Raw genomic sequence first — 22,987 nt, forward strand, 5'->3', positions numbered from 1 at the left:
ATCGTGCCATCCTGTGAGAGCCACCAACCATTCCAAGGTCACACTATGGAATCTAGAACCATCCAGCCTCCAAAATGACAGGAACTGTTGGCCAAACAATTATTTAGCACCTAATTGGACACTCATTGATAACCAGAGAGGAACCATATGCTTTAGGCACGAAAATCTCAGATCCAGCTTTGCTTCCTCTGTAACCCCTTGGCTTTGGAAAAGTGTTTTCTAAAATGTTTCCAAGTGTTTTGTGAACGGTGGATCTGAAAGTCTTTCCTTTCTAACTGGCCATGTTGGGACGGTTGACACGTGGCCTTTTTGGCAGTGGTGACATTGCTAATGAAGATTATCAGTGAGCCATCGCCCTCACGCACATTTCTTAGTCTGTGGCGGGAACACAAACTGACGAAATAAGAGGGAAGCTGCCGATAAGAATCAAGGCATCACTCACAAGGTCAAACACAACAGCTGCTTAATGGAGGCAGGTCACACTGCTAGGCCGAGTCATCAGGGCACAAGTTACTGAGTTGTAACATTCTGAGCACTGGACACACATACCTGACTTGACCTGGCTCCATTAGGCAACATTTAATTAATAGCATTATGCCAGGGATGTCCAAACTTGGCAATTTTAAGACGTGGACTTCAACTCCCAGAATTCCCAGGCCAGTATGGCTGGCTAGGGAATTCTGGGAGTTTGTCTTAAATTGCCAAGTTTGGGGACCCCTGCATTAAGCATGTCTTTTCATCGGCACTTGCTCTGGTGAGGAATATGGTTGCAATTTAAGCTAACATCCTGGATGGGAAAAGAAGAACCCTGTGATTTGAGTAAGAATTTAGCCATCAAGGCCAGTCTAGACTTGTGTAAAACTAGGTGTGAGGGTTTTTTTTTTCCCCCCTTTTGGCCACTGTTGTGGGTAAAATGCAAGCAAAGTGCAACTTTCCACACTGCACTTCTCTGTGGCACCAAAATATCCTGACTCGTATTTGTTCTATTGTGTCCCCATAGTGTTATGCTGCCATTTCAGTCCACAAGTGAGGCAGAATTCAATCATCCTTAGCTGTAAAAAACTAATAGTGTTAAATTAGTGGTTTCCCTCTTAATCCAACAGTATATAGCAAGGGATCTTCAAACTTGACACTTTTAAGACTTGTGGACTTCAACTCCCAGAATTCCTCCTCCAGTCATGTTAGCTCAGGAATTCTGGGAGTTGAAGTCCACAAGTCTTAAATTTGCCAAGTTGGAAGACTCTTAGCATACAGCAACAACCAAAAGATGTGTGATAGTGATGAGGTTATCCATTCAGTTGTGTCCGATTCTTGGTGATTCTATGGGCCAGGTCTTTCCACATCTTCCGACCTTGCACTGTTTCTTTGACTTTTTCTATGCTCTGGCTGATATCAGCTTTCATGGTGTCCAGCTGCCATGTTCTTTGGTAGCCTGATTTTCTTTTACCACTAATTCTTCCAAGCATTATTGCATTCTCCAATGAATTCCCCCGCATTACCTGGCCAAAATAAGTGAGATGCAGTTTCGTGATTTTGCCTTCAAGTGACCTATCTGTTTTTATGCTCTCCAGTATGTGCTTGTTGGTCATCTTTGTTGCACCACAACTCAAACAAGTTGATTTTCTTCCTGTCTTTAAGGTCCAGCCTTTACATCCATAGACAGCTTCAGGGAACATAATAGAGTGGACTAACCTACAATTGGTTGCTAGGCTGATGTTCTTGTTTTCCCATCTTCAGCTCATGTTCATAAAAGGCACCAGTGTGCCTACCATCTCTGTCTTACTCTCCCCATTTATCTGTATTTACTTCCTTTGTTCATGATTATGTTCATATCTACACTTGTTATCTTGTACGTTTGACAAACAAACAAATAAAATTTGTCATATTCAGCTCATGTTCGTAAAAGATGTGTAAAATTTGTCATGCTTTGAGTTTACACTAGAGTTTAAGGAGGCACTTTTTGATTGTTGGTGTGTGGACACGTTTTTTCCTCCCAGTCCCTACTACCTTCTGGTCTAGTCTTCTGTTATTGTCTTTGGAGTCCTCTGCTGGTGGTTGTACAAGAACAGTACAAATGCATATTTTTTTATTAGGGGGATTCTCCGAATTTCTTTGGCAACTCTGCTCTAATTGCATATAAATATTTCCCCACTGCAAACATGCCTGACACCTGTTTGATATAAAGCGATATGTAGATGTTGGAATGATGAAGTCAAATGGTGTTAGTAAATGTGTGCCACAGCTGTGTAGTAGCACCAGGCTAGTTGGTGACAGAATTGTAAAGTGCTTGGATTCTATAGTGGAAACAGATGAATGATGGAAAGGTGGGCCCAATTCTCTCCCATCATCTACTCTCAAACAGAAGATGCAGGAATCTGAAGATATTCCTAAAATACTGAAAGGAGAGGGAGGAAATTGTGGCACAGCTCCCTGTGACACCATTTTAAAAAAATTACTCAGGTTAAGGCAGATTTGGGTGTAGGAGGAGCAGTCTAGAAAGACATTTAGACATGAAAGATGCAAGAAAACCTGTTCCATGCCTGCTGTGGCCCTGTGGTTACTGAGTAGTTTTCCCACTACACGGTGACAAATTGATAAGGGAAGATATCAAAGAAGGGGAAATCAACCACTCATTTTGCTTATCACACACTGCCTATGCAAAGATAGTCAGGACAGCTGCATTCAGTAATAACTTGGTTAATATACAATAAAGGCAGAATAGGGAACATTAGTGGGTGTAACAAATTTTATTCTGGCTTAATTTTCCATGGATTCAAGTGTAGGTGGAGAGTATTTTAACTCAGTAATATGGAAAGGCCTTAATAGAAGTTTCATAATTTTTATGTATATCTATCTGTAAATCACCTATAAGTAGTCCTTCAATTAGGACCACTCATTTAGTGACTGTTTGAAGTCATGGCGGTGCTGGAAAAGGTGACTTAAATTTTTAATACTTTTTAAAACTTCATATTTATTTTCATATTTATGACTGTTGCAGTTGACTCAGGGGTCATATGATTGTGATTTGGACACTTGGAAACTGGCATATATTTCTGATGTTTTGTGAACTTACCAGCCAACCGCTACAAGCAAAGTTAATGGGAGAAGCCAGACTTGCTTAACAGCCACATGATTCACTTAACAGGTAACAAAATTGGGAATGGCGATGGACATTTTGGCTGGGAGTTGAGGAATACCTGTAATCAGATGATAAAATAAGGGGAGGTATAGTTATTTATAATCCAGAGGTAATAAGCAGATGTATATTTTGAACTCATCCACAACATACTTTGCTTTTGGTGCATTTCTACTTTGTAAATACTTTATTTTCAGTGCAATAAAAGTGTTGCATGAATTGGTCATACAGTAGATAAGGTTTCTGTTCCTTGATTTAGAATCACTGGAAGATGACTTACCAACCGTATCCTGTCTATAGAACCTCATCTCCCATTCTTCAGGCCAGCACAAACTGGAAGTATTAATAATCTTCCTATGATGCTGTTGGTTTGAGCTCTGAGCTTGGCGATTTGGTTGCAAACGTGCTCTAAAGAGGACTGAACATGTCTCCTCAAATAGGGATGAAACATTTGCAACCAAATCACCAAGCTTGGAGCTCAAACCAACAACATAACTATCAACCCGAGCTACTAATATTCAAAGGCATTGCAATCTTCCCATGAATTTGTCTGGTTCCCCTTGAGGCTGGTGACAATCATTACGTTATTTCTAAAGAATCCGCTTCTCTTAAAGGATGAGAAAGACAGATGAGTTTCTAAGGATGATCTCGGTCCAAACATTTACCTGCTCCCCATAATGCATCGTTTAATAAATTCTGTCAATCCCCCCCTTTTTTCTTTCTTTTTCCTCCTGAACTAAAACTCCAAATGCTGTACTTTCCTTCAACCTGAATGACAGATAACTTGGGCTGCTCTTTTTTGCATTTCCCCCCCTCCAGTTGTGCAATATTTTCGTTAAAGCAGAGCTGTCAAACTGCACACCGAATTCCGGGATGGTTCCACTATTACAGTTCAGAAAAGTTTCACAATTACTGCCATTGGCTATTCTGGCTGAGGATAATAGCAGGTGAACTCTTAAGGATCTCAAGAATTTCAATTTCATAAAGGCTGCATTAAGATGCACAGTAGGGGTTTTTTTATTTTCAATTTAGTCTTCCCTTAACAATCATTTGTTTGGTGACTGTCCAAAGTTATAACGGTGCTGAAAAAAAGTGACTTTCGACCAATCCTTACACTTACGACTGTTGTGGTATCCCTGCAGGCAATGGGATCATAATTCAGGGACAACTGTCCCACATTTATGACGGTTGCAGAATCTCATGGTTGCCTGGTCACCATTTGCAGCATTCTCAGATGGTTTCCAACAAGCAAAGTCAATGAGGAAGCCAGCCGGCAATCACAATCGCTGTCACATGATGGCATGCTTAACAGCCTCAGATGATTTGCTTAAAGACCACAATCAGAACTGTCATTGCTAAGTGGGGTGGTCATGTGAGGTTTTGCTTAACAACCCCTTTACTTAGTGACGGAGTTGCTGATCCCAATTAAGGTCATTAAGCATAGATTACCTGTATATACTATCAATGGTGTCCAACACAGAAGAACATACACATACATGATCTTTCAAGACCCTTATTGCTTCTATTGCTGCCTGTGGATTATTTTCAGGGATCGAGAGAAATCTGTCATCAAAATCTCTTTTGAATGTAATGTTCACAGGATCCATTGGGACAAACCCCCTCAAAGCTCCATGGATTCATGTCTATGGAGATTCTCAGTCATCCAGGTCACAGTTGTCCCAAAGGTGCTTTTTCAAAGAGGCAACTGGACTTTTAGGTTTTTCTTTTCTTTTTTTCCTTTGAAGTCTTCAGCTAAGAGCTGAAGAAGCTTCTTGGATGAGAAGCAAAACGGCTTCAAAGAAAAAAACAACAAGAAAATCCAGTTGCATCTTGAAAAAGCACCTTTGGGATTTTCTTTGATGCCCCTTTCCCTAACTCTTTCTGTTTTAAGGAGGTTTGTTTATGATTTATTTAACCAAGGTTAATTACAAAATATAAATGGCTGAGTTCGGGCCACGTCCCCCATCATCAATTGCGTCCTACAGACCCCAATGACTGGGTCACACGCATTCAATCTCAAATCTGGAGGCTTAAAGGATGCAAAACGACCCCACCGATCATGGCAAACGTCAAATCCAGGGCTTCAGAGACCGTTCATACGAACGATCAGTGCCCGGTTGTAATGCAAAGGGGCCCGGATTCCCTTGCCAGCGGCCGCTGCGTCGCAGGGAGCCGGGCGATTTGCCGATTCCTCCTCGGAAAAAATCTCTGCCGCCGGGGGATCCCGACCGCATTGCAGCATTCCCCGCCTTCGCTCCCCTTCCTCCTCCTCCTCCTCCCGTTCTGACGATCGGTGGCTCGGAGCCAAAAGTCAGGCCGAGCCGCCCGCTGCCCTGTGACGTAGGCAGGGAGAAAAGCGCGGGCGGGAGAGAGAGGGGAGGAGAGGGGAGGGGAAGGGGGAGAGGGAGGGAGAGAGAGTAAAGAGAGAGGGGAGGGAGGGATTGAGGGGGAGAGGAAGGGAGAGAGAGTAAGAGAGGGGAGTGGGGAGGAAAAGGGAGAGGGGAGGAGAGGGGAAGGGGAGAGGGAGGGAGAGAGAGGGGAGGAGAGGGGGAGGGGAAGGGGGAGAGGGAGGGAAAGAGGAAGGGAGGGAGAGAGAGTAAAGAGAGAGGGGAGGGAGGGATTGAGGGGGAGAGGAAGGGAGAGAGAGTAAGAGAGGGGGAGTGGGGAGGAAAAGGGAGAGGGGAGGAGAGGGGAAGGGGAGAGGGAGGGAGAGAGAGGGGAGGAGAGGGGAGGGGAAGGGGAGAGGGAGGAGAGAGAGTAAGAGAGAGGGGAGGGAGGGATTGAGGGGGAGAGGAAGGGAGAGAGAGAGAGAGGGGGAATGGGGAGGAAAAGGGAGAGGGGAGGAGAGGGGAAAGGGAGAGGGAGGGAGAGAGAGGAGGGAGGGGGGAGGGAAGGGGGAGAGGAGGGAGAGAGAGTAAAGAGAGAGGGGAGGGAGGGATTGAGGGGAGAGGAAGGAGAGAGAGTAAGAGAGGGGGAGGGGAGGAAAAGGGAGAGGGAGGGAGGGAAGGGGAGAGGGAGGGAAAAGAGAGGGGAGGGAGGGGGTAGAGGAAGGGGGAGAGGGAGGAAAGAGAGGGGGAGTGGGGAGGAAAAGGGAGAGGGGGAGGAGAGGGGAAGGGGAGAGGGAGGAAAAGAGAGGGAGGGAGGAGGGATTGTGGGGGAGAGGAAGGGAGAGAGAGTAAAGAGAGAGGCGGAGTGGGGAGGAAAAGGGAGAGGGGGAAGGAGAGAGGAGGGACAAGGGGAAAGAGAGGGGAGGGAGTGGGAGGGAAGGTAAGAGAGAGGGGGAAAGAGAGGAGGGTATCGAGAGAAGGGGGAGAGGGAGGGAAGGGGAAGGGTGGAAAAGGGCGGGGGGAGCCGGCGGAGCGCGTGCAGAGCGCCCTCCCGCCTGTCCGTCCTCTCCCTCCACTCCCCGCCCCGGGTGAGTCAGCCCCGTTTCTCACGTGCGGGCGCCGTCTCGCGCGCGCGCTCGGTCTTGAGGAGGCGCGTCGGCTGGCAGTGGGCGCCCTTTCCTATATCACAGCCCTCCCAGAGGCTCCGCAGCTCACAAGCTCCGGGATCGCCGGCCAGGATCGCAAGAGCGTCTCCTTCTCTCCGTGCCTGAGGCGTTTTCTCCCTTCGGTCAAGGAGCCCCGCTGGTCTTTTCCCCTCCCGGCCTCCCTTCGCCAAGATGAGAGCCGCCGTCCCCGCGTGCCTCTTGGCCCTGCTGGCCTGGGCCGCCTCCTCGACCGAAGCCCGAGTGGTGGGCGACGACCAGGCGGGTTTTGCCGAATGCGACGCCTTCTTCTACGGGCAGGTTCCCCCCGCGGGCTTCCCGGCGGAGCAGGTGGCCAAGATCTGCCAGAAATACCGCGGGGAGGCGCGCTTCGCCACCCTCTACAGCACGCGAGAGAAGATCCCGCTTTTCGCCGCCTTCCGATACACCGAAGGGGACCCCGTCGCCGGGCAAGAAGAGGAGGAGAGTCGGTGGCTGGTGGAGCCGCAGGTGATGAGAGGCTCTGGGCGGGACGCGTGAGGCGGAGGGCGAGGGAAGGGCGTTTGGTGGGGGAAAGCACCAAACGGTGTGTGTGTGTGTGTGTGTGTGCAGGTGCGCAGACGTCCCTGCCGTGGGCTGCCCCACCCGGGTGTGCAAGAAGAGATGCGCTGGGTCAATAAACAGTCCATGCAACCCCTGCTACCCTCCAGAGCCAGCCTGCAAAGAGCCAAAAATGCACCAAAATGCAGTTCTGGACAAAATAGCAGTCGCACTTAGACTTGTTATACCGCTTCTTAGTGCTTTACAGCCCTTCTCTAAGCGGTTTTAACAGAATCAGCCTATTGGCCCCCACCATCTGGGTCCTCTTTTCCATGAGGATGCAAGGCTGAGTCAACCTTGAGCCAGCCAGGATTCGAACTCCTGGCAGCGAGCAGAGTCAGCCCCACAATACTGCATTCTAACCCAGGTGCCACCACAGTCTCTTTAGAAGATGGACTTATTGGGCGGTGGGGGGGGTTATGGGGATGCGAAGAAGGAAAAGAGGGTTCCATTTGGTCCGGAAGAGGACTTTTTAGAATTCGACTCTAAACCTTTTGCATGCCAAGTCATGTTTATCATGCTCTGTAGTTGAGGAAGAGAGCTGCAGTCAGAGATTCCTGGTGAAGATCCCCTGCGTTCTTCAACCAAAGCGAGCCCACCCGCCCATTCCCCAGGGAACTCATCCACCAAACCACCAAATCGCCACTCCTTTTTTGGTTGCTTTGGTGGGCCTTCTCCAATGTGGGTGGGGGTCCAGTGGTGGATTAAGGTCAGTGCCCTAAGCACCGACAAAATCTTGGTGGCCCCCTCCTTTGTACATACTGTACAGACGAAGCCATATTCTCAACTTGGTGATGCTCCCTTCAGGCCTGGTGCCCTAAGCATGTGCTTAGTCTGCTTAATGGTTAATACATCATTGGTGGGGGGCTCTTAATAAACCGGACTTTCGGGTCCTGTAAATTGACGTGGCTGGGTGGGCCTTTGTTGGAGTTGGGGGAAAAAACCCAAACCCATCGCACCTGGAGGGGTTAACAGGCTGGCAAAAGGTGATGCAGTCCCTATAAGGGAGATGGGTGGGCAAGGGGCTCTTCTGTTGCCCAAAAGCATGATTCATGGGACTGGGGACTGTGCTAAGAGAAGAAGCATTTGGAACATGCCATGTTCCAAACATGCCAAAGTTTCATGCCATGGGGTTCTGTATGAACGCACACGTGCATTCCATTCATTCTATGTACTTGCAACAATCTCAAGACTGTAGTTTTAAAAGCAGCCTTGCACTATATTATTATTATTATTATTATTATTATTATTATTATTATTATTATTATTATTATTATTACATAGTATTATCCGTTAACACATTGTTACCTTCGATTTAGGTATACTGTGTGTGCTGACTTTTAAAAATGTGCCTCTTTAAAAATTCGTATCTCGTCATTTATACCTTTTGATGGGATACATCAGCCTGAGTTTGATGTCCCTTTGGCATTGTAAATTATCAAATGGCTGAATGGCCATGTGAAATCCTATTAACTGCATGGTTTAATGGTTTTGGAAGTTACATCCGTCCCGTAAGTTTGCTTACCGCACAGAGAGTGATTGCTTAGCAAATTTAATTAAGAAAAGCTCGTATAATGTTTATTGTAGTAAGTGCTGTTATAAGGACAAAAATAGTGATAAGAGAATGAGAGGGAAGGAGGGAGAAAGAGCAGCACGGAAGAAACTTATTAATTTAAGTCATTTTTTTAAAAAAATATTGCGGATTTCAGAAAAAAAAGACATCATCCATTCTGGAATTCTGAAAGGACGATAAAAGTGTCATTTTTTTGGTGCCTTAATTAAAAAGAAATCTTAACATCAGAATAGAGATTGAGAGTGGCTTCTAGTTCTATGCTATCCCAGTGGGTGACCTCAAACCTAAGAAGAAGGCAAGCCATTACGAAATCTTGTCAAGAAAATTTAAGAGACTTGTCTGGGCTGTTGGTAGGAGAATGCTGATTTGAAGGCACCAAAAAAAAAAAAAAAATCAATAGCTTTTACCTTTAATTGGTAGGGTTATTTTAATCTTTTGGTGCAAGCTCAAGTCTTTTTTGAAATACACATTTAGCTTCAAGAGGAGTCATGTCTATTCCCTATACCCACTTTCCAATGTAGAATCCATAGTTTTATGTCCCTAAGGGTAAATATAATCAGTTACAAAGTTTCATTGAAAAGAAAGCTGGTATCCAGTATCTGGCCAAAATCCAAGTGTGATAAAAGCAAAGGTGCATTTTAGAGCCTGGTGAAGAAGAAGTTGTATCAATTCAGTCACAGAAAGTATGTGTAGTGGTATGTGAGAACGACCTTGGGCAACTGGACAAAGAAGACACTGCCTAGGGAACAGTTAGATAAGAGACTGCATAGTCCACAGCTGTGAAATGGGAAGGGCAAAAGGGACCCGGTCATCTAGAAACCTCTGTGGTTTCTTTCCCAAACCCCCAAAATTTTAACCTTAAACCAGGGGTGGGATTCAAATTTTTTAACAACTGGTTCTATGGGCGTTGCTTAGGTGGTGGGCGTGGCTTGGTGGTCATGTGACTGGGTGGACATGGCTTTGGTGGTCATATTACTGGCTGGGCGTGGCCAACTCAACATCACTCACATCGAGGCACGTATCTCCTAGCCTGGCCTCTTGTGACTGTGGGGATGCTGCAATAGTCGTAAGTGTGAAAAATGGTCATAAGTCACTTTTTTCAGTGCCATTGTAACTTTGAATGGTCACTCCACACAAGCAAAGTACCAGCAAAGGAGGGGAAAAAAACTCCAGAGAAGTTTCAGAGACAGGAAGTCTAGTCCTGCCAATAATGTAAAAAGGGTTAACGGAGAGGCAGTTTCTGTAAGCAACACCAGAATGTTTCCTTCCTGCCTTCCTTACAGGATTAGGCCAGTAATTTCTTCTAACAACCGGTTCTCTGAACTGCTTAGAATTTTAACAACCAGTTCTAGCGAATAGGTGCGAACTGATAGAATCCCATCCCTGCCTTAAACTGTCTACTATTGACCTCACCCCTTTCCTAAGAGGTCTATAGGGGGCGTGCATAAGTGCACCAACGTGCCCTACTGCCCCTGTCGTATATGTATCCATTTCATGTATTCATAACCATGTTTATACTTATACCTGTTATCTTATATTCACTTGATAAAAGTAAAATAAATAAATAATAAAAATAGTTTCTTGGATTGTAAAGGAGATGGCAGGAGAATTGTACTTTGAGACTTGTAAACTTTATTGTAGTTTTACAGTAAAACAGAATTAGCCGATACGTTTCCGATCAGATCTACCTGGGAAGGCTGACAATATCTGATAGGACTGAATGTTTCGGCACGTTGACGCTTGATTTAAGGAAAGGAAATGTAAAGGGAATGTTAGGAAATTCAATGCTAATCCTTCTCTTGCAACTTGCTAATTATCTCCTTGGGGAAGGCAAACAGGTTGAAAAAGAATGAATCTGATGTCGTAATTCAGATTTCCCCAGACATGATTCTAACCCTTCAGAGTTTGGCCTTGCCAGCAAAAGATGATGGTAGTTTTAATCCAATGCCCAGAAAATCTCTGGCTAAGGATCATGTGCCATTAAGTTGGTGGTAGGCTCTTAATGACTGCCTCGATAGGTTTTCTCCATGGTGATCTGTCCCTAACTTGGTCTTTCAATGGTGCACCATCAGCACTATAATTCAGTCCATCCACCTTGCTGCTGGTCATCATTTTCCTTCTCTTTCTTTTCACCTTTCCCAACTTCCAACAAAAGGGAGAAGGTCAGCCAGTGGTTGTAGCTCAGAACATAACATTCCTGCTTTTCCCTCCCAAGTAGGGCTGGTTAACTTTGCCAAGATATCGGCTATGCCACATGCTAAAAACTGTCTGATTTGGCTGAGAGAGGCTGAGCGTTCTTTTTGATGAAAACTTTTTCAGATGAATATGAGATGCTGCTTGCATTAAAACTGACCTTGGGATTCGTCTAGTTTAGGACTCTCTCACCATCTAAGATCTCCCAAGAACAATTCCAGGGATTGTTCCATTTTGTTACCATTTGAGATGTTGTTTTACTCAGGGGGAGCCACTGCTTGGAAGTTTTACTCACAAAGTGCATTTTTTAAATAGCTAACTGGCCTCTTTTCCACTTTGACTTCATCACTGAGGGCTTGCTAGACGTTAATTCAACAGTGCAATTAGCAGGTCCTTTAAACACTTCATTATAAACACTTTTCTGGATTGCAGTGGGGAGCAATTATTTTAGGCAGGTAGGGCTTACTTTCTGCCCATATCCCTAATTATTGACAACATGAAGGTGGGATTGTTGGGCCTGCATCTGGGCCCCTGCTATCTAGGGAGAGGAGACAGGTGGTGATAGTGATAGAGCTATAACTGCAGAAATGCTCCATCAGCCAAGAGGATAAGAACGTTGTTTATTACCAGCCTGGCGAAAGAAATTGGATAGGAGGTCATTGGGCAGAGTGGTAGAGGATGAGATCTAGAATGAGATCAAGGGATCACTGGAAGGGATTTTGTGCAAGGTGATTTATGGAGCAGGCAACACATTTTGTTAGTGTCAGAAAGTATTGAAAGGAAAGCTCCTGCCAACAGAGCAGTTTGAAAGCAAATGCAAGTAGATAAATAGGTACCACTCGGTAACAGCGTTTGGTGCATTTCAGCATATAGTCACGCCAGTCGCATGACCATGGAAAAGGTCTTCGGACAACACTTCCCCAGCTGAGAAATGGAGATGAGCACCACCCTCTGGGCAGGAGAAACCTTTAACTTTTTAAAGGAAATCATTGCGTGGAGCGGATTGTAACAAAGGAGAGAAAGGATAATGCTGCCTAACATTTAGGAAGGGGGAAATGTTCCCCATTGATACAAATTCAGAGTGGGTGCTTTTGACAGGATCTAAATTGTGATTGCCAGGAATGCAAGACCAGCTTTCCATGGAACTATAGAAAAGATGTTAGAAAAAGTACAGAGAAGAGCAACAGGGATGATTAGGGGACTGGAGACTAAAACATATGAAGAACGGTTACAGGAACTGGGCTTGGCTAGTCTAGTAAACAGAAGGACCAGGGGAGACATGAGAGCAGTCTTCCAATATTTGAGGGGCTGCCACAGAGAGGAGGGGCTCAATCTATTTTCTAAAGCACCCAAAGGCCAGACAAGGAATAATGGATGGAAACTGAACAAGGAGAGATTTAACCTGGAAATAAGGAGAAACTTTCTGACAGTGAGAACAATCAATCAATGGAACAGAAGTTGCCTTCGGAAGTTGTGGGAGATTCATCACTGGAACCTTTCAAGAAGAGACTGGGCTCCCATTTGTCAGAAATGGTGTAGGGTCTCCTGCTTGGGCAGTGGGTTGGACTAGATGACCTACAAGGTCCCTTCCAACTCTGATTTTCTTTTATCTGTTATCTAGATGCTATTTTCTTGGGATAATCCCATGCTGATAATTAAATTACCACCCCTCCCCCGAGATATCTCTCTGCTATAAAGTTAAACTGAAATCTGGCTTGTCTTGTTTCCAGAACACTTTGCATGGTTGCAGAAGCTTCTGACCTAAACCCATCATTTTTAGGGTTAACAAAACTGGTGGGACCTGATAGTTTTCTCAAGTTGGACTATGATGTTCTCCCCACTACTGCCCTGCCTCTTATCCATTATATTGAGAAGAAAGCAGAGGGCACAAATGCTTATTTTGCCCTCTCTCTCCCTGAAGTTTCTCAGGCTATTTATGATCTCTCTGAGGACCTGATAAGATGTTTGTTCCCATGTTCCCTCCGAAGGAGGCCAGGATTGTACCAACCTCTGCCCTGGCTGTCTGCAAACAAGCTTCTTCTCAAAACAGAAGGATATTTGACTGCAAGATGAATAGGGAAGGCAAAAAGCAACCGGGGAGTCCCTCAAACAAACATATCCCATTGTGATGACTCAGTTGGCTTGCAACAGGGCCCTTTCAAGGCGAGCATTGTGTGTCCAGGGAGCCAATTAGTCTCCGAAGCTTGTTTGGAGAACCAGCTGATGCCATGCTATGTTCACTGCCTTCACCCGTGCATGCTTTTCCTGATGGGACATGACAACAGGAGGGGGTTTGGGGTTTCAGAATGAGGCCCAGGAGAGCATCATCATTTTGAGATGGCAAAACATTAAGCAACAAATTAATATTTCATCCAGGTTCCCCTGGGACCTCAGTGAGACAGCTGTACATAGCAATGTATACTGTAGCTTCCTTTCCCCATTCTGGATAATTGGACCAAAGCATCCATTATCCCCAGGCTGCACTTGACATTATTGTTAGTCTAGCTTGGGTAGATGAATGCACAGGGATCACACTAGCTGTCAGCGTTGACTCCAATAACTCTGAGACAGGCATGCTCTCAAAGTCTCCTTTTATTAAAGTAGTAAACAGGCACAATCTGGAAAAATCCCGAATCTGAAAGTTACAGGTTTCCCTCCTTATTGAAGTAAAATGTTACAAATCCACCCCCTGCACCCATCATTCCATCACGTGCTCCAGTCACCATCCGTTGCAACTTGAGACATCCCCTCTATTGATCCTCAGCCAGGTGCAGGAACAACATGACCTCGACTCTAAAGAAGAATGCTATTATGTCTAACCACATACGCTCCATGAAATTCCCCCCTCCCATATTCCCAGGCTCAAGAATGTGGCAGCGTGGAAACTTCTGGTGCTAATATGGCTTCCAAAGCTGACACTTAGTCCTCCTTCATACAATAGGTTACTAAATCAACCCATTTCCTGGGTCTGTACAGTAGACTGAACCTTACATTAGCCAGCAAGCTAACAAACAAACAATTTTTGCATGATGCTAAGAATCCTAGTAAGAATTTGATTAATTCTAATAGAATAGAATAGAATAGAATAGAATAGAATAGAATAGAATAGAATAGAATAGAATAGAATTCTTTATTGGCCAAGTGTGATTGGACACACAAGAAATTTGTCTTGGTGCAAATGCTCTCAGTGTACATAAAAGAAAAAATACATTCGTCAAGAATCATAAGGTACGACACTTAATGATAGTCATAGGGTACAATAAGCAACCAAATCATATTAGGAAACAGTCAATATAAAATGTAAGGATACAAGCGACAAAGATGCAGTCATACAGTCACAAGTGGGAGGGGATGGGTGATAAGGAGTGATGAGAAGGTTAACAGTAATAGTAGTGCAGACTTTGTAAATAGTTGAACAATGTGAGGGAATTATTTGTTTAGCAGAGTGATGGCTTTCGGGGAAAAGCTGTTCTTGTGTCTAGTTGTTCTGGTGTGCAGTGCTCTATAGTGTCGTTTTGAGGGAAGGAGTAGAAACAGTTTATGTCCGGGATGTGAGGGGTCTGTAAATATTTTCCCAGCCCTCTTTTTGACTCGTGCAGTATACAGGTCCTCAATAGAAGGCAGGTGGGTAGTAATTGTTTTTTTTCTGCAGTCCTAACTATCCTCTGAAGTCTGTGTCTGTCCTGTTGGGTTGCAGAACCAAACCAGACAGTTAAAGAGGTGCAGATGACAGACTCAATCATTCCTCTGTAGAACTGTATCAGCAGCTCCTTGGGCAGTTTAATCAAGCTCAAGATAATTGAATGAATCGATCTATTGGGTTTTTAATTGATTGCATTGTCTGGCTGTAGGACATGCTTCACAGTAGCTACGAGAGAAGGGGTGTCTGGATAGCGTTGGCTAGTAAGAAATATTTCAGCAACATGCCTCAGGAGAGAGATATGTTACTATTTCTGTAGCATATAATCAGCTTTCAAGCTCTGTTGTGCCTCCCCCCCTTTTTAAAAAAAATTTGGCCTGGGAGAAATAGAAGAATGCCTGACTCATATAACGGCAGAGGCCTGGTTCACTTGTCTAGACTTGGCCTTTTGTAAAATCAAATGCTATCTTATGTACCTGTAGTCCTCGGTTTATGACCGCAGTTGAGAACTAGGATTTCCATTTGCTAAGCAAGGCAGGCGTGAGTTGCACCTGATTTTATGATTTTTTTTTTTTACCACTGTTGTTAAACAAATCGCTGCTGTTACTAAGTTAAGCACATGGCTGTTCAGTGAGTCTGCTTTCCCCTGTTGCTTGTCGGGAAGCTGGCTGGGAAGATCCCAAATGGCAATGACCCCCGGATGCTGCAACCTTCATAAATCCATGCCGGTTGCCAAGCGTCTAAATTTTGATCATGTAGCGTTGGGGGTGTGCAAGGGCAAGGACAGGTTTTAAGTTCAGAGCTGAAGAAGCTTCTTGGATGAGAAGTGAAACATCTTCAAAAGAAAAAAGAAGAAGAAAGTCCAATTGCCTCCCGAAAAAGCACCTTTGGGACAACCATGACCTGGATGACTGAGAATCTCTACAGAGTTTTTAGCTATACAATTTGGGATGAACACCCTTTGAATGGTGTGGGAGTAGGAACGGATTTCCAAAGGGGAAAAAATTGCAGACTACAGGAACAAGAAGCACTACTTGGGTGATCCTGAAGACACAGATAAACCTCCAAGTGCTTCAAGAACCCTCTAAAAGGATGCAAATGACCAGCTGTCTGCAAGGAATATAAATCCTTCCATTCCCCACCATTCTGTCAGAGCCGAAGAAGCTTCTTGGATGAGAAGCGAAACGTCTTCAAAAGAAAAAAAAATAAGAAAGTCCAGTTGCCTCCTGAAAAAGCACCTTTCGGACAACCATTCCTGGATGACTGAGAATCTCTACAGACTTTTTCCCCCCCAATGCGTTTGTAACTTCAAGCAATTATGGTTGTAAGTCAAAGGCCCACCTGTATTCGAACAGGGTGTCACATAGCCAAACTCCAGGCAGCAGTTCATATCTCATGTCCAAAATACACCAGTCGAACCTGAGTAAGTAACACTGTATGATGATTGCCTGCTAGTTAGAACAATTAGGCATAATTAGCCAAAACAATAACACTTACATGTTCGGCCCCCAAGGGTGCAATCTTCATGTCAAAGTTTAGCTCTGTTGCACCAATGTAGTATCTGTTCAGTGACATCCTCAATGATTTGCACCAGTCTTTGCTGTTTGTTCCTCTTTTGGTACTTGGCTGATGTAGACATGCAAGGAATTCATGGTACGATCTGAGAGAAATAATAGCAACACCAGAAGAGGCGCTGATGGTAGAGATGGGATTTGATTGGAATAATCTCAAACAGCAGCTTTGTGTTCATTTCTATGTGGAAAATGGACTTGTATTGATCCAATTTAAAAATGAAGAGTTCGAAGGAGAATGAATAAGCGTTGAGTCTTTCTCATCTCTATGTAGGACCTTGGCAACTGATGTAGAAAATGTTCAACTAATCTATTGGTTGTCCTCAAGCTGCAACCACAATTGAGACCAAAATTTATGTTAAGTGAAACACTTGTTAATCTACTGATTGTCCTCGAGTTGCGACCACAATTAAGCACCAAATTTATGTTGTTAAGTGAAACGTTGGTTGAGTGTGTTTGTCCCCATTTTACGATTTTTCTTGCCACAGTTGTTAAGTGAATCATTGCATAGTAACACAGTTGTTAAGTGAGATGTTTCCCCCCCACTAACTTGGCTTGTCAGAATGTCGCAAAGGTGATCACATGACCCCGAGACACTGCAACCATCATAAATACAAGTCAGTTGCCAAGCATCTGAATTTTAATCATGTGACCATGGGAATGCTGCAACAGTCATAAGTGTGAAAATGGTCATAAGTCACTTTTTTTAGTGCCGTTGTATCTTTGAGCAGTCACTAAATGAACTGTTGTAAATAGAGGACTACCTGTATATGGTAGGATGCATTTCTATGATACCAATAAAGGGTGCCTTTCGGTGAAAATGAGAGAACTTGTATCAAGACAGATAATATCAGCACCAGCAGATTTTAAGCACACACTGTCTTTTCCCTTCCCAAGTGAGGGTTGGAGACAAGCATACAACTTAGGGGTATCTTAAGAGGGAATATTGCTCTTTGGCATTTGAACAACTATAGTGGCGCAGTGGTTAGAGTGCAGTACTGCAGGCTACTTCTGCTGCCTACCGGCTGCCTGCAACTTTGCAGTTCGAATCTTACCAGGCTCAAGGTTGACTCAGCCTTCCATCCTTCTGAGGTGGGTAAAATGAGGACCCAGATAGTTGGGGGCAAAATGCTGACTCTGTAAACCGCTTAAGAGAGGGCTGTAAAGTGGTATATGAGTCTAAGTGCTACTGCTATTTATTTAATTAATTCCCACAATGGAAAAATGGTAGAGTTGGTAGAGATGGCAAAATTGGTTATTCTAATTAAAGAAAATAACCTGTCTAGATTTGTTTCTTTTTAGAAACCACTTCTGGACTTTGTGCTCAAAATTGAAAAAAAATATGAAACTTTGACTTCAGGCTGTGACAATTATAAAGACTTTGTAGTTATAGAAATGGCTTAAAACTTTTAGAAATGTGAACCAAAAGATTGAGGGTTCTAACTTTTATAGTATCCTACTACACTAAAAAAAGTAGGAAGTCACCACTTTTTCTTCTTCTTTTCTTTCTGCACCTCTCTTCCTTCTTCTTTAACTTTCTCCACTTTTGTTTCTATTTGTATTTTACCTTATAGTAATTATAATTTAATGATATGTATATATAGACACGTATGTAGACACCGAGAGAGGCGCACTCATTCATTCATTTATTCATTGACTTACAGCTTATTTATTCATTGACTCACTCTCTAATATTGACAATAAAAAGAAACAATAAGGGACGAGGTGGCTCAGTGGCTAAGATGCTGAGCTTGTTGATCAGAAAGGTCGGCAGTTCGGCGGTTCGAATCCCTAGTGCCGCGTAACAGAGTGAGCTCTCGTTACTTGTCCCAGCTTCTGCCAACCTAGCAGTTTGAAAGCATGTGAAAATGCAAGTAGTAAAATAGGGGCCACCTTTGGTGGGAAGGGAACAGCGTTCCGTGCGCCTTTGGCATTTAGTCATGCTGGCCAAATGGCCACGGAGACGTCTTTGGACAGTGCTGGCTCTTCGGCTTTGTAACGGAGATGAGCACCGCCCTCTAGAGCCGGAAACGACTAGCACATACGTGCGAGGGGAACCTTTACCATTACCTTTAATATTGACAATTGATGTGATTAGCAATGAACAAGGCCTTCGTGTCAGACAGGAATCCACAGTTACTAATTGGATGGAAGTCCAGTGGTGGGATTCAAATTTTTTTACTACCGGTTCTGTGAGCGTGGCTTGGTGGGTGTGGTAGGGGAAGGATATTGTAAAATCTCCAGTCAGAGGTAGTATTTGCCGGTTCTCTGGACTACTCAAAATTTATGCTACCGGTTCTTCAGAACTGGTCAGAACCTGCTGAATACCACCTCTGTGGAAGTCGTCTCGTCCAATCTTCTGCATAGGAGGGAGATTGACATCCTTGGTAGCCAACCAGTTTCCCATCAAGCTCCCACTTCATTGTCTCAAGTGTAGAAGAGCACACTGCTCCTCAAGGCATTGTTCTGCCATCAAAGAGTGCTTATTGTTACTTGTGTTTCCTAAAGCCTAACTAAAGATCAGCCTCTACCCGTTAATTCTAATTTTGTCACCCTGAAAACAGAGAATACATCTGCTCTTTCTGCTCTGTGGTAATCTCTCATAGGCCAGTATTACATTTTTCCCCTGTAATGTTCTGTTCAGGCTAAACAAGCCCACTATTTTTTAAAGGCTGAAGAAGGAGGAAATTTTGACCTGAAAAATATAAATACAATAGTCTGGACTTAATAACCATTCATTTAGTGACTGTTTGAAGTTACAGTAGCATTGAAAGGTGACTTATGACTGCTTTTCACATTTATGACCGTTGTAGCATCTCCATCAAAATTTGGATGCATAGTCATTTAATAACTCATTTAACAACTGCAGCGATTCACTAAAGTGGCAAGAAAGGTCGTAAAATGGGGCAAAACTCACTTAACATCTGTCTTACTTAGCAACAGAAATTTTGGGCTCAATTGTGGTCATAAGTCAAGGACCATCTGTAATAATAGGCAAATGGTTTCTAGGGGGTGCAGAAGGCTATTGCCATCAGAAACCAGAGTTGTCAGGTTGGTCAAAACTGTTCTAGCAATAGTTTTGAAACCATAGTCAGGGGTTTGATGCAAAATCCTTCATGGGAGTGAGCATTTCTTGATGGAAGTAAAACTCTGCCTTGCTTGGCACTCTTGTTTATTTAATGGAGTACAACTGAGCTATCAATGGCCAACACATTCCTAAATTATGTAGTCATTTTTAATTTCCTAAGAACGACTTTGTTTAATGTTACGATGCCTGTGGTGGTGAAGACTTCTAGCCTTCTTACTTGGAGTATCCTGGAATGTTGCAGAATGTAGAATCTTTTGACTATGGAATAGGAGTTCATGACACAAGGCTGCAAAAACCTGAAACAGGAAGGCAGGTCTATGTGTAAGGCTGATCCACGTGGTTTATATATCTTCATGATTGAAGAACCAACCAGTGTAAGGTTTCTGCGTGTACAAGCAAGCATCCTTCTGGATTAATTCCATAAATCATGGTTATATTAATCATACCTAAACTATGTCATGAGATTAATAGCCTGACCTTTAAAAATAACATCATAGGTATGTACTAACCTCTCTTGGGTTGCTTCAAATTCTTCCCAGCATTCTTTTCCCTAAGGTGCTCATGAATTGACTGGTCCAGGACCAATAAATAATACCAAAACAAACATAAAATCAGAAAGTTCAGTTGTCCCCATTGCTAGCTGTTAGTTCTAGTTTTCAAAAATTGCAGCGTGTGTTTGAAATTTGCGTTGAATTTGAGCATTTAAAATTTACACATAATTTCAAGCTCTAACTCTGGACACAGGCTTTGTTATAAAAAGCAATCTGCCAAATTTAAAAGGACAATACCAGGATTATCTTAAAACAACCATCACCAAAATATTGGAAATGATTCATGATTTCCAAAATTATGGATGCTCTTTTAAGTTTGGCTGTTTGCTTTCGGGTATATTTATTTATATCCTGCCTTTATTAATTTTCTAAATAAGTCAAGGCAGCAAATATGCCTAAAACTTCTCCTTTCTCTTATTTTCCCTACAACAAACAACCCTGTGAAGTAAGTTGGGCTGAAAGAGAGTGAATGGCTCAAAGACACCCACCTGGCTTTGATGCCTAAATCAGGACTAGAACTCACAGTCTCCTGGTGATTGGGCCAAAATCACCCCAGCCAACTTTCCTGCCTAAATCAGGAGTAGAACTCACAGTCTCCTGGTTTCTAGCCTGGCCTTAATCACCCAACCAAACTGGCTCTCAGATGTTTCGTTACCCACGTAGATAACATCATTGTTGCAGATTTCCAAAATATTATTTCCAACCATTTATTTGGGGATGGGGAATGGAATTCATACCTTACAGGAAATGACTCAGGTGGCAAATATGAACGATGAATTCAGCAGTTTCTCTTGTCTCTTTTTCAGATTGATGACCCTGGAAACGATCAGGAAGAAATGATGCCTGAAGCTGAGATTGCAAAGTCCGTGGAACATCTGGGTAGAAATCAGGCGCTCATGGCAGACTACGTAGACTCTGGCTATGAGAGGGGGAACCTGAACCCCAGCTGTCTTCATAAGGAGGATCACCACGTCGCCACCCACACGCTGACCAACGCGGTGCCACTCTCCCCTCCCTTCCAGGAGCTTTGGCACTGGGAAGTTGAGCAGCTTGTCAGCCACAGTTTGGCTCCTCACTGTCAAAATGGGAAAGACCTCCATCTCCTCTCCGGAGCCATGCCTTCCTCTGTCAAAGTAAAGGACAAAATCGCGGTCCCCAAAAATGTTTGGCTGGCAGCTTGCTGTGACAACGGTGCCGAGACCTGGTCGTTGGGATTTATCAAAGAGGCCGATGTTGAGAGTCGTCTGGAGGACCTAACGGTAGAAGCCCTTGAGAAGAAGCTTCCTGCTGGAGCTCAGCTCTTTAAGGACCACTGTGGTCAAGACAGGCGGAATCCTAAGAAGCTGGAGTCAGTGTTGCACTCGGTGAAGGAGATTCGGGGGAAGAAACCACAAGCACATGTGAAAAAGCCCACTCAATGTAAGCATACTCAGACCGACAAGGAGGAGGGTGGCTTTCTGAAGAACCTTTGTCATTTCATTGTTACCCCCATCTGGAAAATGGTTAAATTTGTTTGCTACCTGATTTGCCAACTTGTGAAAGGTGTGTGGTGTTTGCTGAAGTGCATTGTCCAGAAGATTTTCAGTGGAGTGTGCACCTTCATCAAGGGGATAACCATCGCCCTTCTGGATATCTTTATCTGCCTGGCTCGAGTTGGGGTCAGCATCTTGAATGGTATTGCAAAAAACATCTACAATGTTCTCATGGTGACCTACAGGATTCTTAGCGTCCCCGTTAATCTGATCCTGGATATTGTGTCTTTCCCTTTTTACACCCTGGGTGCCATTCCTGGTGTGCTCAAAGATATTGCTTCAGGCATTGGAGGCGCATTCATATTGGTCATCAATGCTATCACAAGTTTGGTGAAGGGCCTAAACCACGTTGTGTCTGTCATAGCTAGCAAGATTCTTCCCACGTCTGTTTTTTAAGACTTGACTCCAGAGATTATCTTCCAAAGCAATACTTGTCCTCTCTATTGCTTATCTTCAGCTATTCTTATACGTATTTATTGTGGTGACATTTCCAGTGATGAACCTATGTTCTGGTAACATGGGTGAGCTACGTAAACCTGAAATGGGAATTTAATGGCAAATTAAAATTGCACTTATTGTAAAACGTCGAACTTGTGGAGCTGTTGAATTTATTGGCTTCCTAGCTTCTTTTGTCCAGCCTTTTGGGGGAAAAAACATGGAACATTCGGGATCTAAGATACACTAAAACATTTTAAAATGTGAACATTGCATTGTTCTTAGCAAGCAGGGGTTGCCCAAATCATTTGGCTCTCTGGCTAATCCAACAACCTCTGGTTGTGCTGGATTGCAGTCACCATCATTTTCAACCAGAATAATCCTCCACTGTGTTGGGTAGAAATTTTGGATGTTGTAATCCAACTCTTCTGGAGGACATTGGGAAGGAGAAGTTCGAGTTCTAAAATTTGGAAAGGATTTTCCTGTAGGTGTGAGTGGTTTTTCAAAAAAAATTAATGGTTTTGTAAGACAAGGTCATCTTAGTACAATGATATGAATTCACTGAGCCCAAATTTAATGCTGTCTAAACTATAAGTGTGATTAGAGAAAAGGCCCATCTGCTTAACACGCCAGTAACCGACCCATGCTACTAATCTAACCTGGGTTAACTCATGGTCTGTACATTATGCTTGCTTTGTTAGGGTTAGGGTAAGGCAAGTAAGACCCGTGGTGGTGCAGTGGTTAGAATGCAGTACTGCAGGCTAATTCTGCTAACTACCGACTGCCAACAGTTCAGCAGTTCGATTCTCACCAGGCTCAAGGTTTACTCAGCCTTCCATCCTTCCAAGGTCAGTAAAATGAGGACCCAGATCGTTGGGGGCAATAGGCTGACTCTGTAAACCTCTTAGAGAGGGCTGTAAAAGCACTGTGAAGCGGTATATAAGTCTTAAGTGCTATTGCTGCTAATAGGGATGGTAAATTAGAGCAGTATTTTAGGAAGCCAGCAACTAAAGTTTGCTAAAGAAAAAGTAAAATTCCAGAGGGTAGACGTGCAAAAACATTGACTATAGTCCTTCATTTAGATCTCACATTGGGCATGAATGGGATTCACACATTGTGGAAACCTGGTTGCTTAACTGGTTAAATGAACGAGCCACTATTATCGTGTTTCATACAACAGACTAAGCTCTAAAGTATGG

General features: G+C 43.8%; 1 protein-coding gene and 1 long non-coding RNA gene across 2 annotated transcripts in view; one reads left to right on the top strand and one right to left on the bottom strand.

Annotated features, from left to right (window-relative positions):
- LOC148130368 (uncharacterized) overlaps nucleotides 1–6,688 on the bottom strand; it is a 21,020-nt gene extending 14,332 nt beyond the window's left edge. The window contains exon 1 of the long non-coding RNA XR_015749721.1: nucleotides 6,574–6,688. This is a non-coding gene — a long non-coding RNA (uncharacterized LOC148130368). The remainder of the gene's footprint in view (nucleotides 1–6,573) is intronic.
- Nucleotides 6,509–21,943, top strand: ENDOD1 (endonuclease domain containing 1). Its single transcript, XM_087966171.1, has 2 exons — nucleotides 6,509–7,115; nucleotides 20,628–21,943. Exons 1-2 carry the CDS (start codon nucleotides 6,801–6,803, stop codon nucleotides 21,747–21,749), a joined length of 1,437 nt encoding a protein of 478 aa, XP_087822297.1. The 5' UTR covers nucleotides 6,509–6,800; the 3' UTR covers nucleotides 21,750–21,943.
- The last annotated feature ends 1,044 nt before the right edge of the window (nucleotides 21,944–22,987 follow it).

Source organism: Notechis scutatus, chromosome 5 (assembly GCF_049901735.1).
Source record: "Notechis scutatus isolate UNSWTSFEM ecotype Mainland chromosome 5, rNotScu1.2, whole genome shotgun sequence".
NCBI lineage: Eukaryota > Metazoa > Chordata > Lepidosauria > Squamata > Elapidae > Notechis > Notechis scutatus.